Raw genomic sequence first — 13988 nt, 5'->3', positions numbered from 1 at the left:
GGCATAGGAGCGAAAATAATTTAGTCCCTTGTTTGTGCCGAATCTGGGTTGTACATGGTTCGTTGCACTCCCTCTGGTGTTGTGGGTGTGGACTTTGTTGAGTTGAGTTATATACTTGTTTGCATGCTGGTGCTCAATGGCTTCTATTTTCAGTATGCTAACTTTCCAGTCAGAGAAAGGCTGTCAATTCTATTACGGTAACTTGGAATCCCCCACTGATGATGTCACTGGTAGGCAGGTTTCTGAACTGTCCACAGCACACCGGTGACACACGGAGTGAGTAGACAGAACTGTTTTTTTATTGATAGGTTTTAATATACACTGCTGGTCCTGAGTACGATTTTTTTTTTATATGTGCAAACGTGCAAAATGACAAATAAAGTGAACCTGGAACCATCTTATAATGAGCAATAGTGAGGACTAGGGATGTCCCGATACACTTTTTTCGTTTCCAATCCGATCCATATACCACAAATTCTGTGTTAGCTGATACCGATACCGAATACCAATACCAGAGAATAATAGATATAATAATACAAAAATAAAAGATATCTTATTTTGAAGTCCACCGACCGGGAAGAGTGTTTATAGCTATCTAGCTATATATCTTGTGTTGTGAATAGATATCTAGCTATATATCTCGTGTTGTGAATAGATATCTAGCTATATATCTTGTGTTGTGTTTATAGCAGACTCCTCACTCAAATGTGCACTTGCAGTTTGGGCAACTCGAAAGCAAACTCCACATGCCCCAACATTGTATTTACCTGCCATAGTGTCAACCGTATACCCCTGTATCGGATCGGTGGTTAGACTGGCATAATCGCCGATACCGATACGACCAGATATGACCAAATAAGGGCCGATCCGATACTTTTCCGATACCGATAAAGTATCGGGACATCTCTAGTGAGGACCAATCATATGATAATAAGGTTGAAAGTTCTCCTTTATGTGATCAAGTGAGTTATTTTATAATATTTATTTTGTAAATAGTAATACAAAAGTGAATGACTTTGTATAGGCTACATCGGAGATATCATATCAAATCTCAAAGTTTGATCTAAATTATTGTGGCCGCTCTCCTCTCTTCCTGGGCGTGTTAAGGTGGTTACCGGTATGTGTCAACTGATACACGTTAGCGTGTCACTCTGCAGCGTGCGAACGTTATGGAGACTGAGCACTTCCTCATTCTGTATGAACATGATGAGTCAGCACGCTGGGCCTCACACTCTAGTTAAACACTAATGTCTGTCAATCCTTTCTCTCTAAGACAAACACACACACACACACACACACGCCTGCATGCACGTGCGCTATGCACATGCACATGCACGCACGCACGCACGCACGCACGCACACACACGCCTGGATGCACGTGCGCTATGCACATGACATGCACACACACACACACACACACACACACACACACACACACACACACACACACACACACACACACACACACACACACACACACACACACACACACACACACACACACACACACACACACACAATCCTTTAGGCTGTGACCCTGTCCAAACATAACCTTTTTCTTCTCTTATATTATTTGACAATTTTTTATGGCATAGTTTGATGATCACTTTTGATGCAGTAATGGTCTTGTTCTTTCCTTTTGTTTATTTTTTAATTATTTTCTTTTGAAGTATTAATAAAGGTCTTAAAAGTCCTAAAATTGTCACTTGACTGTCATCTGGGGACCCCCCACAAATCATGTGCACAGGTTGAGAAACACGGTTCTGATCAGCCACATATACTCACACTCTCACAAACTCTCTCAGTTCTCTCTCTCTCTCTCTCTCTCTCTCTCTCTCTTCTCTTTGCCACAGTCCCTATGAGGCTCATAACTTTATGCTTGGATACAAGACTCCCCTAAAGTAACCTCAGGGAGTTGTTTTGTAGACTTGATTAATCCCATATAGGGATAGTTCACAATTTTTGAACTTAAGTTGTATGAAATACTTGCCATTGATATAGTGGTTGCAACTGTATTAATTGATTGCCCGAGTCCCGTGGTGGGAGTTCTGCTCTGGTTTTGGTGAATATTAAGTAGTTCTGGTCATTTTGTGTCAATAGGTCAACAATACAAATGACGCTAGTTTAATGTGTGGCCCCCTGTGCCCCCCACAAAATGACCGGAACCACTTAATATTCACACCAGAGCAGAAATCCCACCACGGGACTCGGGCAATCAATTAATACAGTTGCAACCACTATATTATTTCATACAGCTTTAGTTAAAACATTTCTGAACTATCCCTTTAAATGAATCCCAACTTTGCAGCTTCACCCTGACCCATGAATGATGGCTGCTCAGATTGATTGATTGATTGATTGAATCAATCAAAGAAAGACCTATATACGGTCTTGTTTCCATTCAGGTCCTATGCACTGATCACACACAATCATGACATGAACAATAATCAAAAAAACAACAACAAATGAAACATCTCAGATGGTTATGATGAGCGTTCGGGGGGGAGCAGTTAAAGGTTACGTCCGTGTCTTTGCTCAGAGACTCTTCGGCACACAGACCGGGGCCAGGAGGTGATCCGCTGGCGTTCTGATCACCAGATCTCTACCCACTACTGCGCTGTCACAATGAGCAGTGTTGCGTTCTTGTAGATCTTGTACATTTGTACGTTTTAATGTTTGATACATTTTTAAGAAATGTTTGTACTTTTACTTTGTTACTTAAGGTAGGCCTACATTTTGATACCAATACGTTTACTACGTTTGTGTAATTTTGCTTGTAACAAACATATTTCCACATAGTGGTATTGTTACATTTAAAGTAAAACAATCTGAGTACTTTTTCCTGCACTTTGAACACACTTTGGACATATCCTTTAGTTCTTTCTTAATTCTTTATTACTGACAATATATATATATATTTTATCTCGTGAAAGAATCGATGTAGGACAGCAAATCTCCCTCATATATCATCTCTGTCCGGTAGAAACCTCACATTAGATAATTGACACAGGGGTGAAAAAATGGGTTACAAAATCGTGGGATAAAAATTATAAAAAAAGAAAAGAAACCTCATATGTCCAAAACTATGACTTTTCAGGATTCAAATGAAAAAGTAGCAGATCTACAAGCTCACAACGAGTCGCTTCGGACCACCTTCGAGCTTGCAGATATGCTACTTTTGATGCTTCTGTGTGACACTGTAGTATGATCAGGTATAGGGCGTTCATTCGCGAAGAAAAGTTAAAACACAAAACGTTGGAATATGGAGATAAGAGGATTTCTGCCCGACAGCGACGATATCCTCCCAGCATCATTTCTATATTTTATATGCCATCATAATCCAGTATGACCCAGTCCCACTGGCATTTAGTGCAGTGAAACCAGTTGTTTACTATCTAATGAGTTTATGATAGATTGGGAGGGGTTCTGCCCTGAAACTGGGAAGCCTAGAGTATCAAAGTCTTGACGTCACACTGTTATTTTTGTCTCCACCAGCCCGAAGGCATGGGGAGAGTATGTTTTGCACTACGTCTGTGTGTCCGTGTGTGTGTGTGTCTGTGTGTGTATGTCCGCGTGTATGTCCGCGTGTGTGTCCGTGTGTGTGTGTGTGTGTGTGTGTGTGTGTGTGTGTGTGCGCGCGCCAACAATGAACCTCTACCCTAGATTTTCCAGAACGGCCTGTTATAGCGCCACCATGAGGTTTCACATTGTTACCTATAACTGCACCGATCTGCGTGAAACGTTGCATGCACACTCCCTAGAGGCCAAGGAATCTTGGCCTCTAGATGGCGCCACCATCTGCCTTTTAAAGCGCCACCAGGAGGGCCGACTTTTGTAAAACACATTTATTTTATATACTCCTCCAGATTCTGTCCAAAAATCCTGCACATCCTTACACAGTATCTCTATAGTCATGTTCTCAAGACGGATCTGTCCGATATTTCATATTCCATCCTAATTGGCTAACATTGGCTTCTAAAGTTTGCAGGATTGGGCCAAACAAAAAGCCTCAAAACATGAACGCAATTTCACGCAATTTACGTGAAATCTTTCACGCACTTTCCTACTAGGCTGAGGAATATATATCCCACCCTTTTCATATTGACCTGTTATAGCGCCACCAACAGGTGGATTTTGGCAAAACACATTTTTGGAACAAAATGCCTCAAATCATCCAATTTCCATCAAAGGCGTAAGAATTTCTTCTTACGGCACCCTTTTCCATTTGGCATATTAAAGCGCCACCAGGAGGCCACAATATCCTGACCTGACCTGGCCTGGTGGAGACCTGTGGCCTGGTGGAGACCTGTGCCCCGAGGGGCCATTTTTTTTTTTACATTTCTTTCACATTTCTTAAAGATTTTCAATGTACAATAAATAGGGTTAAAGTGGATAAAAACTGATTTTGAGTTGCCTATGTACTTTTAGTCCTTTTTACGACAGTGTTGGGTTACAATATAACACACACACTCGCACACGCGCACACACACACACACACACAATCAGTGCCAAGTATCCTTTTAACCTGACGAAAGCCTTGTCACGGAAGATAGGGGAAGAAGAGAGAGAGAGAGAGAGAGAGAGAGAGAGACGGAGCTTTATCTTCTCTTCTTTCTGCGCTATCTGTCCATCACTGTGATAACACACACACACACACACATACACACACACACACACACACACACACGCACACGCACACACACCACTGTGAGAAACACAAGGGCAGATCAAGTCATGTGCAACAAGGTGAGAAGTCTTGGCCCCGCCCCTTCACTTGTCCTTGGACCAATCCGGCGCGAGTATTGATCACCTTACACCTGAGATTATACCTATACTCTGTGATGTCTGAAAGAAGTGCATGAGACACAGACAGACACAGAGAGAGAGAGAGAGAGAGAGAGAGAGAGAGAGAGAGAGAGAGAGAGAGAGAGAGAGAGAGAGAAGAGACAGTCAGACAGTCAGACAGACAGAGACAGACAGACAGACAGAGACAGAGACAGAGACAGAGACAGAGACAGAGACAGTGAGAACGTAGACAAAGAGAGGTTGAGAAGGCTTGGAGAGCAGTGCTAGACACAGTGGAATGAGGTATCCTGCTGCTCCTCAGAGTAAACCTCTGCTAGACATGGAAGTAACCAACTACTACGAGGGTCTGGACCCCTCCTACAGCACCCTGGGCTTTGAGAACGCTGAGGTCCTGTACGGAGGAGGAGGTGAGTGATGGGTGCTCGCTTGTTATCGCAGACATTCCTCAGCCTGTGGGCCTGAACCCCACCGGTGGGCCAGGGAGGACATTGCCAAGTGGGCTCACACATGTGAAGAAACTCCATGATTTTAATGATGATATAACATTGATTATAAAAAACAAAATGTCATGGTGGCACGTGGCCCACACATCTGGCCACTTAACACTATGCAGCGGCTGGGTGGGCCACAAACCGATTATATAGGATTTAAGCGGTTAATTGCCCTTGTTTGTTTTGTTCTTAAATGTGAGTGTTCTAAACCAAACCATCCTTATACGATGGTGTGTGTGTGTGTGTGTGTGTGTATGTGTGTGTGTGTGTGTGTGTGTGTGTGTGTGTGTGTGTGTGCAGTGTGGCACACACAAACTGTCAGCTGACATACAGCACATTACTGTACTGTCCTCTTGAACCAACCCTTTAACAAGCCTATAACACTACTGCCTCAAAGTAGCAGCATTCACATGGACACACAGCAAATCATATACATCTCTATGGATTGTGAGAGAAGTCATCCCAGAATTGTGCAAAAAAAAAGTAAGAGGTTAGTTTGCTGTTGTTTTTAGAAACATGAGGCCTTCTTCATATTGGAACTCTTGGTTCACATTGAATATCATTGCTGGTGTGTGTGTGCGTGTGCGTGTGCGCGTGTGTGTGTGTGTGTGTGTGTGTGTGTGTGTGTGTGTGTGTGTGTGTGTGTGTGTGTGTGTGTGTGTGTGTGTGTGTGTGTGTGTGTGTGTGTGTGTGTGTGTGTTTGTGTGCGTGTGCGTGTGCGTGTGCGTGCGTGTGCGATATGCCGCTAGAATTCATCCCGACACCCACACTCCACTCTGTATAAACCATCATGATTCTGAACAACACCTAGAATCCATCGCACACATAACAAATGGATGTAGTGCATATAAAATCTGTATATTGCTCGCCACGACCGTATTGTTGACCTATAGTGTCTGATGCAGTTCGAAAATAGGTGCCATCTAGTGCAGCAATGTATAAACATTCAAGAGTGTTACCAGATTTGTTTAGCTGTGCATGTGATGTCTAACATCCCAAATACATGATAGATGAAAAGATGTTGTTTTTCTTGACACCAGTCACAAGGAGGTACTGATTCTGGAGGTCCATCCTTCCGAATTGGCAAACATATATTTAGGTATAAATATTGCACCAATGAAAAGTATTAACAAGAGCTTGTGGCTAAATAATAACTTTATTGGATCCATTGAAACATCCATTTACATTTCCTGAAAAAGGTAACGTAATTTGGACATACAGTACAAGGTTTCTTCCTGACGAAGGGTTAGTGGGGAGTCTTTGCATGGTGTGTTGCAGGACTGACAATAAAACTATTTCTTCAAGAGTACAACTCCTAAAATAGGTCATTTCTGAACTCTATGCCATATTAAAAGCCTTTTCTTCCCTACACAACTACAGTGTGCCTTGGATTTATATACGGAAGGACACTTTCTGTTTATGTTTACCGTGAGAAGAGCAATTCTTCCTCGGGGAACAAACACTCAAATATTTGACTTACTGTAAGTAAAAACTAGCAATAGCACACTCTGTTAACACGTTGAATTCATGTGCTTTCAGGACACCCATAAAGATGGTTCTGAGGTGTCTCATTCTAATAAAGATGATTCAGAGTCAGTTATTGCAGGTCCCTATAAACAGTAAAATCCTCAACGGTAATTTAACGGGTCCATTTGGTTGCATTTGACACACTCAGGCCTCATTCACACGTACCAAACACCAATCAAGCAATGTTTGGTCGTTTTTTGTTTTTTTTTGGCCACCACAATGCTTTTCCAATGGGAGTCACATGGTTTGATCAAACATTTGTGTTTGATCACTGATTGCTGATTGCTCCCCCCTCATCAAACGAAAATGTTTGGTCAAACCATGTGACTCCCATTGAAAATGAATTGGAGGAGCAATCAAACAGCAATCAGACATCACACACGGACCAAACATTTGTTGTGTACGTGTGAATGAGGCGTTAAAACTCGTAATTTGCAGTGTATTGATTGACTCATTCTACTGATTAGGTAATCATTAACTGATGATATCAAATGCTGTTATCTGTGGAACAGTGGTTATCAAACCTTTTTGGCTCAGGGCACACCTGACCTGTAAATAACCTTTTTCCATCCACGGCACGCCTGATTTATAGCACCCTATGTCATATTACAGTAGGCTACATAAGTATTGCAATCTTTCCCCTTAAGACACATGCAGTTTATCAGGAAGAAAACTTGAGACAATATCCGTTTCCATTATAGGACAGATTGAAATTAACGTTACACTTGAAGTAACTAACCACTCTAATCCCAGCATTCTATTCGGGGGGGGGGACATTCACCAAAGCAACATGTACAAGATCACAATGTGGCATTGTGAGCTTGTAGATCTGATGTTTTTGGTGAAGAGATTTGGTGTACTGTAGATTGAAAAAGAATGCACCAAGTACAGGGCAACTAAAGGCCTATTCATAGTCTGGATTTTCGGTGGTGAGGTGACCACCGCTCCGGTGGTGAGGTGACCACCGGAGCTGAAATAACGTTGAGCGGTGGTGAGTAAAAACAGAGAGAAGGGCTGGAGCGGTGGCGGTGGTTTGCTCTTCACCGCGGCTCGTGACGTCATGTTGTAGTTCGGTGGTCACCTAACCACCGAAAATCCAGACTATGTATGAGCCTTTAGTAGAGAGGGTTTTAGTCACAATGTTTTTCAACCAGTGGCCCGGGGACCACCAGTGGTCCTTGAGGAGGTTCCAGGTGCTCCCAACCAAACTGTTATTTTGATCATTTGATTATGCTACCATATCAATACAGCATGGAATTGTGGACAAAAGTGTATCCAACGATAACAAAATATTCAAAGTTTTGGGTCCGAGAGGCTAAATCTCATCATAATGGTAGTCCGTGGCTCAAATGCCCAAATAAATAATGGGCCTTGGTGTGAAAAAGGTGGAAAACCACTAGTCTTAAGTGCCCATTTTGGGCGGGAACCCCTTTTGGTGTTAGCATTATGTTATGCTTTAGCTATTGAACCTACGAGCTTGTAGGTCTGCTATTTTTGAAAAATCGAAGAACGACTGACATAGAAACATAGCTTTTTCAGAAAACTGTCAGGATGTAGAAGACATTTTTAGAATCTGATCTCAGGTCAAAATGGGTTAAACTGATATTGATGAATTATAGTATTCTGTGGCACCCACGTTGAGAAACCCTGCTGTAGAAAACAGGATCGTAAGCGTTTCTACAGTATCTCAGTCTCATAAATAGATTGATATGGATTTGTAATGCCATTGGTGTATTGGTCTAAGCCTTCATCTTAGATTTAGGGCTTAGTTAAGCTTTTATCAACATTAGTATTATTATCATAGTATACTAGAGCATGCAATTAATTATCAATCGGTCGTGATTTACTGTACTGTACAGTATGTAAATGATTGATCTCTTAAACAGCATGGCTATGCAGTGGTATGTTAGTGATACATCTCAGTGGAGGAAAGAGGTTGGGTGAGCATGTTAAAGGGGAAAACCACTCATTTTCAACATTTTACTATGTCATTAATATACCTTAGAGTTGTTGTGTGGAAATAATAAAACAGTCCCCCCCATTCTGTGTTTCCTAGAACTGTAATTATGAAAAAAATCATTAACATGGTGAAACACATCTTGATGACATCATCAAGATGTGTTTCACCATGTTAATGATTTTTTTCAGACCTCTAGTTCTAGTAAACACAGAATGGGGGGACTTTTTTATTATTTCCACACAACAGCTCTAAGGTATATTAATGACATAGTAAAATGTTGAAAATGAGTGGAATGCCCCTTTAAATCTTATTTAACATGCCCCATTTCAGCTTTGACTCGGACGTGACATGAGCGAGACTTTCCCAAAACTCTGACATTTGGATGAACGCATATGACATTTAGGTATCAATTTAAATGTCAGGCTATTGATTGTGATCAAAATAGGACAGTAATACAATACAGTATATACCAGGAAAATAGATTAGTAGGGAGTAGAAGTGATATTTTCTTGTTTAAACAAGTGCTTAATCTTCTGATAGCGATCATTGCAGATTCCCTCTTGTGTGAGCGGTATGGAGACTCAGGTTAAATGATGGAGAGTTGGTAACCAAATGGACCTTTATAGATCTTTAACTCTTGAGAGTATAAAACTGTACATACTTCCAGATGGGTGGGCCGCAAACACCTTTGAGATTTTCAAGTGGGCCCCTGTAATAGAAAATGGCTTTGCTATAAGTAGTTATTAACAAGATGGATTTGCAGATATGGTTCATAAATGTGTTCTTTATAGTAGAGCAGGGAGATAGGGATCTTTCTGATGTGCTTATGTCACTTGCAGTGCACGTGAACAAGACGGATACAGCTGGTAGAACATTGACTTTAACTCTCCTTGGCACGGAATGTGTGTGTGTGTGTGTGCGTGTGTGCTTGCGTGCGTGTGTGCGTGCGTGCGTGCGTGCGTACACGTGTACGCATGTACGCATGTGTGTGTGCGTGCGTTCATGCATGCGTGTGATCTTTAGGCTTGAACTAAACGATGATGATGATGTTTGCACAACAGCATCAGGAAAAGAGTTTTGAGAAAGCAGACAGATCAATACGCCACATTATTTGAACACTCCTTTCCTGACACCTTTCTGTCCTACTGGCTTACTGCTAAAACACCTGCTTGGGAGGGATCGAGAAATATGTGCCTTAATTATAGAAATGGCCCAAACATTGAATTGACTTAGTAAGTAAAACATGACATCTTTCAGGTCAAGGGTATGAAAATTGACTCTACCAGAGAGAGGTGGAAACACTGATGACATTTTGAACAGAACGGAAGTTTACTGGATTTATAGTTTATACAAACGTAATTCCCCAAAGGACTGCATGATGAGATTCCATGGTGTGGGATTAAATTATATTAAAATATAAGTATCTAAGTGGTGCATCTAAGATACACTTAGAGGTCCAATTCCTTAGCTGTATACTTTCTGCAAATAATGTATATTAATTCATGTGTTGATGTGTATATTACTGTATATGTGGTGTGTCTATCTACTCTATACAGTATGGTCATGATGATGTCACATAATCATGTCCATGGGTGATCAGATCAGTCACTCACAGACAATCATGAGAGACACTCCTACAGGATACTGTGATTGTCTCTTGTGAACTATCTATCTATCTGAGATCATGATAGTATCACATAACTTCTGTAAGATAGTCATATATAGTATATTGTCAAATCTGGGAATACATTTCTTACCAAGAATTGTCTTCACCAATGTGTTTGTAAAGGTGTCTACTAACACATCCCACATTGGTTTATATTCAGCCACCCTAGGGGAATCTTTGACAGCTGCTGAAAGTTGGGGTACCATTAACAACCAATATGAGGCAAAATGTTTCCCTAAATTCCCCTAGTGCAAAAAGTTGGTGACAAAAAAAGAAAATCCCCTAGGGTGGCTGAATAGAAACCAATGTGGGATGTGTTAGTAGACTCCTTTAGTAGACACATTGGTGAAGAGAATTCTTGGTAAGAAATGTATTCCCAGATAATTGTATTAATATCCCCTGACTAAGACACTCTTGATGAAGGTCCAGAGGGACCCAAACCTCAGTGTTTGAAAAAACCACTGGCCAATGTCCATGCATGTATACACATCTGGAAATATATGGGCAAGGGACACCCAAATCAAGTGGCTAAAGTGATTTTATGTTAACTGAATCCTGCAATCTTACAGAGTATACCTCTAGACCCATACTGCACATATAGGCAGAAACAGAGCTGCTACCTTTAAACATACTATTCTTTTAAATCCGAGGGGTTTTTGTAAATATGGTTTTGAGAGAAAATGCTGCGAATTGTCCCAAAGGTGACCGCGGCGCAAAGCTTGCTACAATGTGTTTCAAATAGCTTCATACCATAACATGTAAAACCCTGTTAAACCCCTCCAACTATATACTTCTCCCAGGCCATTTATTAAACTGTTTTTTATTATATTTTGACACGTGGCTTTTGCAATGTAAACGTATCGTATGTTTTATTGTTTTCTCATGCCAATAAAGCTCCTCTGAATTTAATGTACGTTACAGACAGCATGCCTGCAGAGCCTGGCCTAGTGGGGACAGATGGAGTCCACAGCCACTGTGCCATCTGTGGGGACAAGGCTACGGGCAAACACTACGGGGCCTCCAGCTGTGACGGCTGCAAGGGCTTCTTCAGGCGCTCCATACGCAAGAACCATGTCTACAACTGCAGGTATAAGTACACACACGCACAGCACAGCATGCAAACACGCATGCACGTGCACACGCACGCACGCAACACACACACACGCGCACGCACACACACACACACACAGGCGTGCGCACACGCACACACCTGGAGTACATAAAAACAGAGATCCCTCGGGGAGGTAGGTATAGAACAGAAATACAAATAGAATACAAACATTGATCAAATCACACCCGCATAACAAGTAGGAGCTGGTGTGGACGTACAGTTGAACGATCCTAGTGTCTTTTTTACTGATCACTGATTTACTCAATGATTGAGACAGTGAGTGCGTGACATGAAGCAGTATAGCTGATACCCTTACAACTAAGGCCCCATTTACACTGGCAGCCAAATCCAGCCTGAATCAGATCTGAGCCACATCCAGATTGGAATCTGATTTGTTTAAATGAGTCATGTGACCATTTAAACCAATCGGATTTCAATCTTGATGTGGCACAGATCTGATTCAGGCTAGATTTGTCTGCCAGTGTAAATGGGGCCTAAGTGCTTTGGGTGTTTAAAACGCGTATCCTTGCCTCTTGCCGTGATGCGCTGTGCGTGCGCTGCCTATTGCGCAACAGTGAAGGCAACAGTGAAGTCTGTCAGATTGATTTATTACTCTAATAATATACTCTAATATAAACTGTTGGATAAATTGCTCCCAGCTGTATCAATGATTGGATGGATAATTGTGTAACTTTGATAACGTGAGTATAGGAAACTCAGGTTTAGTACTACCTCCTGAGCAGGGCTAAAACTAGGTTGTGAGAACTGGCATGACACGGGTCACTATAGTTCTTGTAGTTTAAAAGAGCTATATGTCCTTCACCCTCCCAATGACTGATTGTGTGGGTTAGCAGAGATGGAGTACTTGTAGAGAGGCTGGGGAATTGGGAATTGGCTATACTAAATTGGGACTTGAAGGGGAGAAAATGTTTTTCTTTTGTCTTGAAGGGGCATGTTTTGCACAATAACAGTATTTTCATTATGTCTGCCCACGATCTCTGTGATTCATACAGTAGGCTACGTTTGTTTACCTCAGTCACTGATACTAAAATCTGATATTTTATTTTAATTTTTTCTATGAACCTGTGACTTGACAAGTTGACACCCATACTGTTAAAAACGGAAATAAAAAGATTTTGAAAAGAAAAGAGCTATATGTCACCATGCGTATACTACTGTACTATACTGCATTTAATGTATTTAATGTACAGGTTCAGCATAGTATGTCACCATAATGTGTACTGTATATTCCATGTGCAGGTTCAGCAGACAGTGTGTTGTGGATAAAGACAAAAGGAACCAGTGTCGATTCTGTAGGCTCAACAAATGCTTCAGGGCTGGTATGAAAAAAGAAGGTAAGAACAAACACTGCAAAATCTGATTTAAGTAGACGGTGTAAAAAAATCTACCAAATGTTTACCCTCCCTGGCTTAAATCAACGCTCACGATGAGGAGCTTGTAGTGTATATTTTCTTTCCACAGGAGAAGAAAAAAAGCTTAATTTCCATGTGGCCCCTTCTTGAGTTTCCACATGATGAAAGCAGATGAAATGTGGTTATTATAACTCATAGAATGCCACCAAGGAAGGACATGATTCTTATGGCCATTAATAGTTTTGACCTGAGATCAGATTCTAAAAATGTCTTCTACATCCTGACAGTTTTTTTGAAAAAGCTATGTTTCTATGTCAGTGGTTCTTCGATTTTTCAAAAATAGCAGACCTACAAGCTCGTAGCGCGCCACTCGGTGGCGCGCTATGAGCTTGTAGATCTGCTATTTTTCAATAGCTAAAGCATAATAAAATGCTAACACCAAAAGGGGTTCCCGTCCACAATGGGTTGAACAACAGGCAACAGTCTTGACATGAAGAAGGTTCTTGTACTGAAACGTCAACCTATAAATTGATGGTCTTTTTCTGCATTGTATTGTTGCATGGAGTCTCTATTTAGATGCATTGTTTTTTCACAAGAATCAAGATATCCAAAAATCAACATTCTTGTCAAATCACAGCTTTACACGTGTAAACAAGGTGTAAACAAGTTCCATGGCAATTTCCTCCATTTCCACCCGTTTCCTTTCTTGCTATGACGGACAGCATGTACAGTAAAACATGTACAGTAAACGGCTAATCTCCTGTGCATTCACTGCATTGGACGTTTTAATCGCTGAAACCAAGCAGAGGCTTACAGTGGGACAGCTTATTAAACACACACACACACACAAACACACACACACACACACACACACACACACACACACACACACACACACACACACACAAACACACACACACACACACACACACACACACACACACACACACACACACACACACACACACACACACACACACGCAAAATGGCTGCTGAAGTAAAGGCTGTAACACATTTGAGATGGGTGAAACAGAGTCATAAAATAGCTGCTGAT

The 13988-nt window shown here is 41.4% G+C and overlaps 1 protein-coding gene across 1 annotated transcript in view; it reads left to right on the top strand.

Annotated features, from left to right (window-relative positions):
• Positions 1–5083: 5083 nt before the first annotated feature.
• The window catches only part of hnf4g (hepatocyte nuclear factor 4, gamma), a gene marked incomplete at both ends in the record, with an annotated part of 23270 nt that continues 14365 nt past the window's right edge, over positions 5084–13988 (top strand). The window contains 3 exons of the mRNA XM_079489827.1: positions 5084–5213; positions 11372–11537; positions 12822–12916. Of these exons, the coding sequence (XP_079345953.1) occupies positions 5084–5213; positions 11372–11537; positions 12822–12916 (391 nt within the window). The remainder of the gene's footprint in view (positions 5214–11371; positions 11538–12821; positions 12917–13988) is intronic.

The sequence above is a fragment of the Electrona antarctica genome, assembly GCF_951216825.1.
Source record: "Electrona antarctica genome assembly, chromosome: 20".
In the NCBI taxonomy this organism is placed as follows: domain Eukaryota; kingdom Metazoa; phylum Chordata; class Actinopteri; order Myctophiformes; family Myctophidae; genus Electrona; species Electrona antarctica.
The sequence above is the reverse complement of the archived record's forward strand: the minus strand, read 5'-3'. Positions and strand labels throughout refer to the sequence as shown.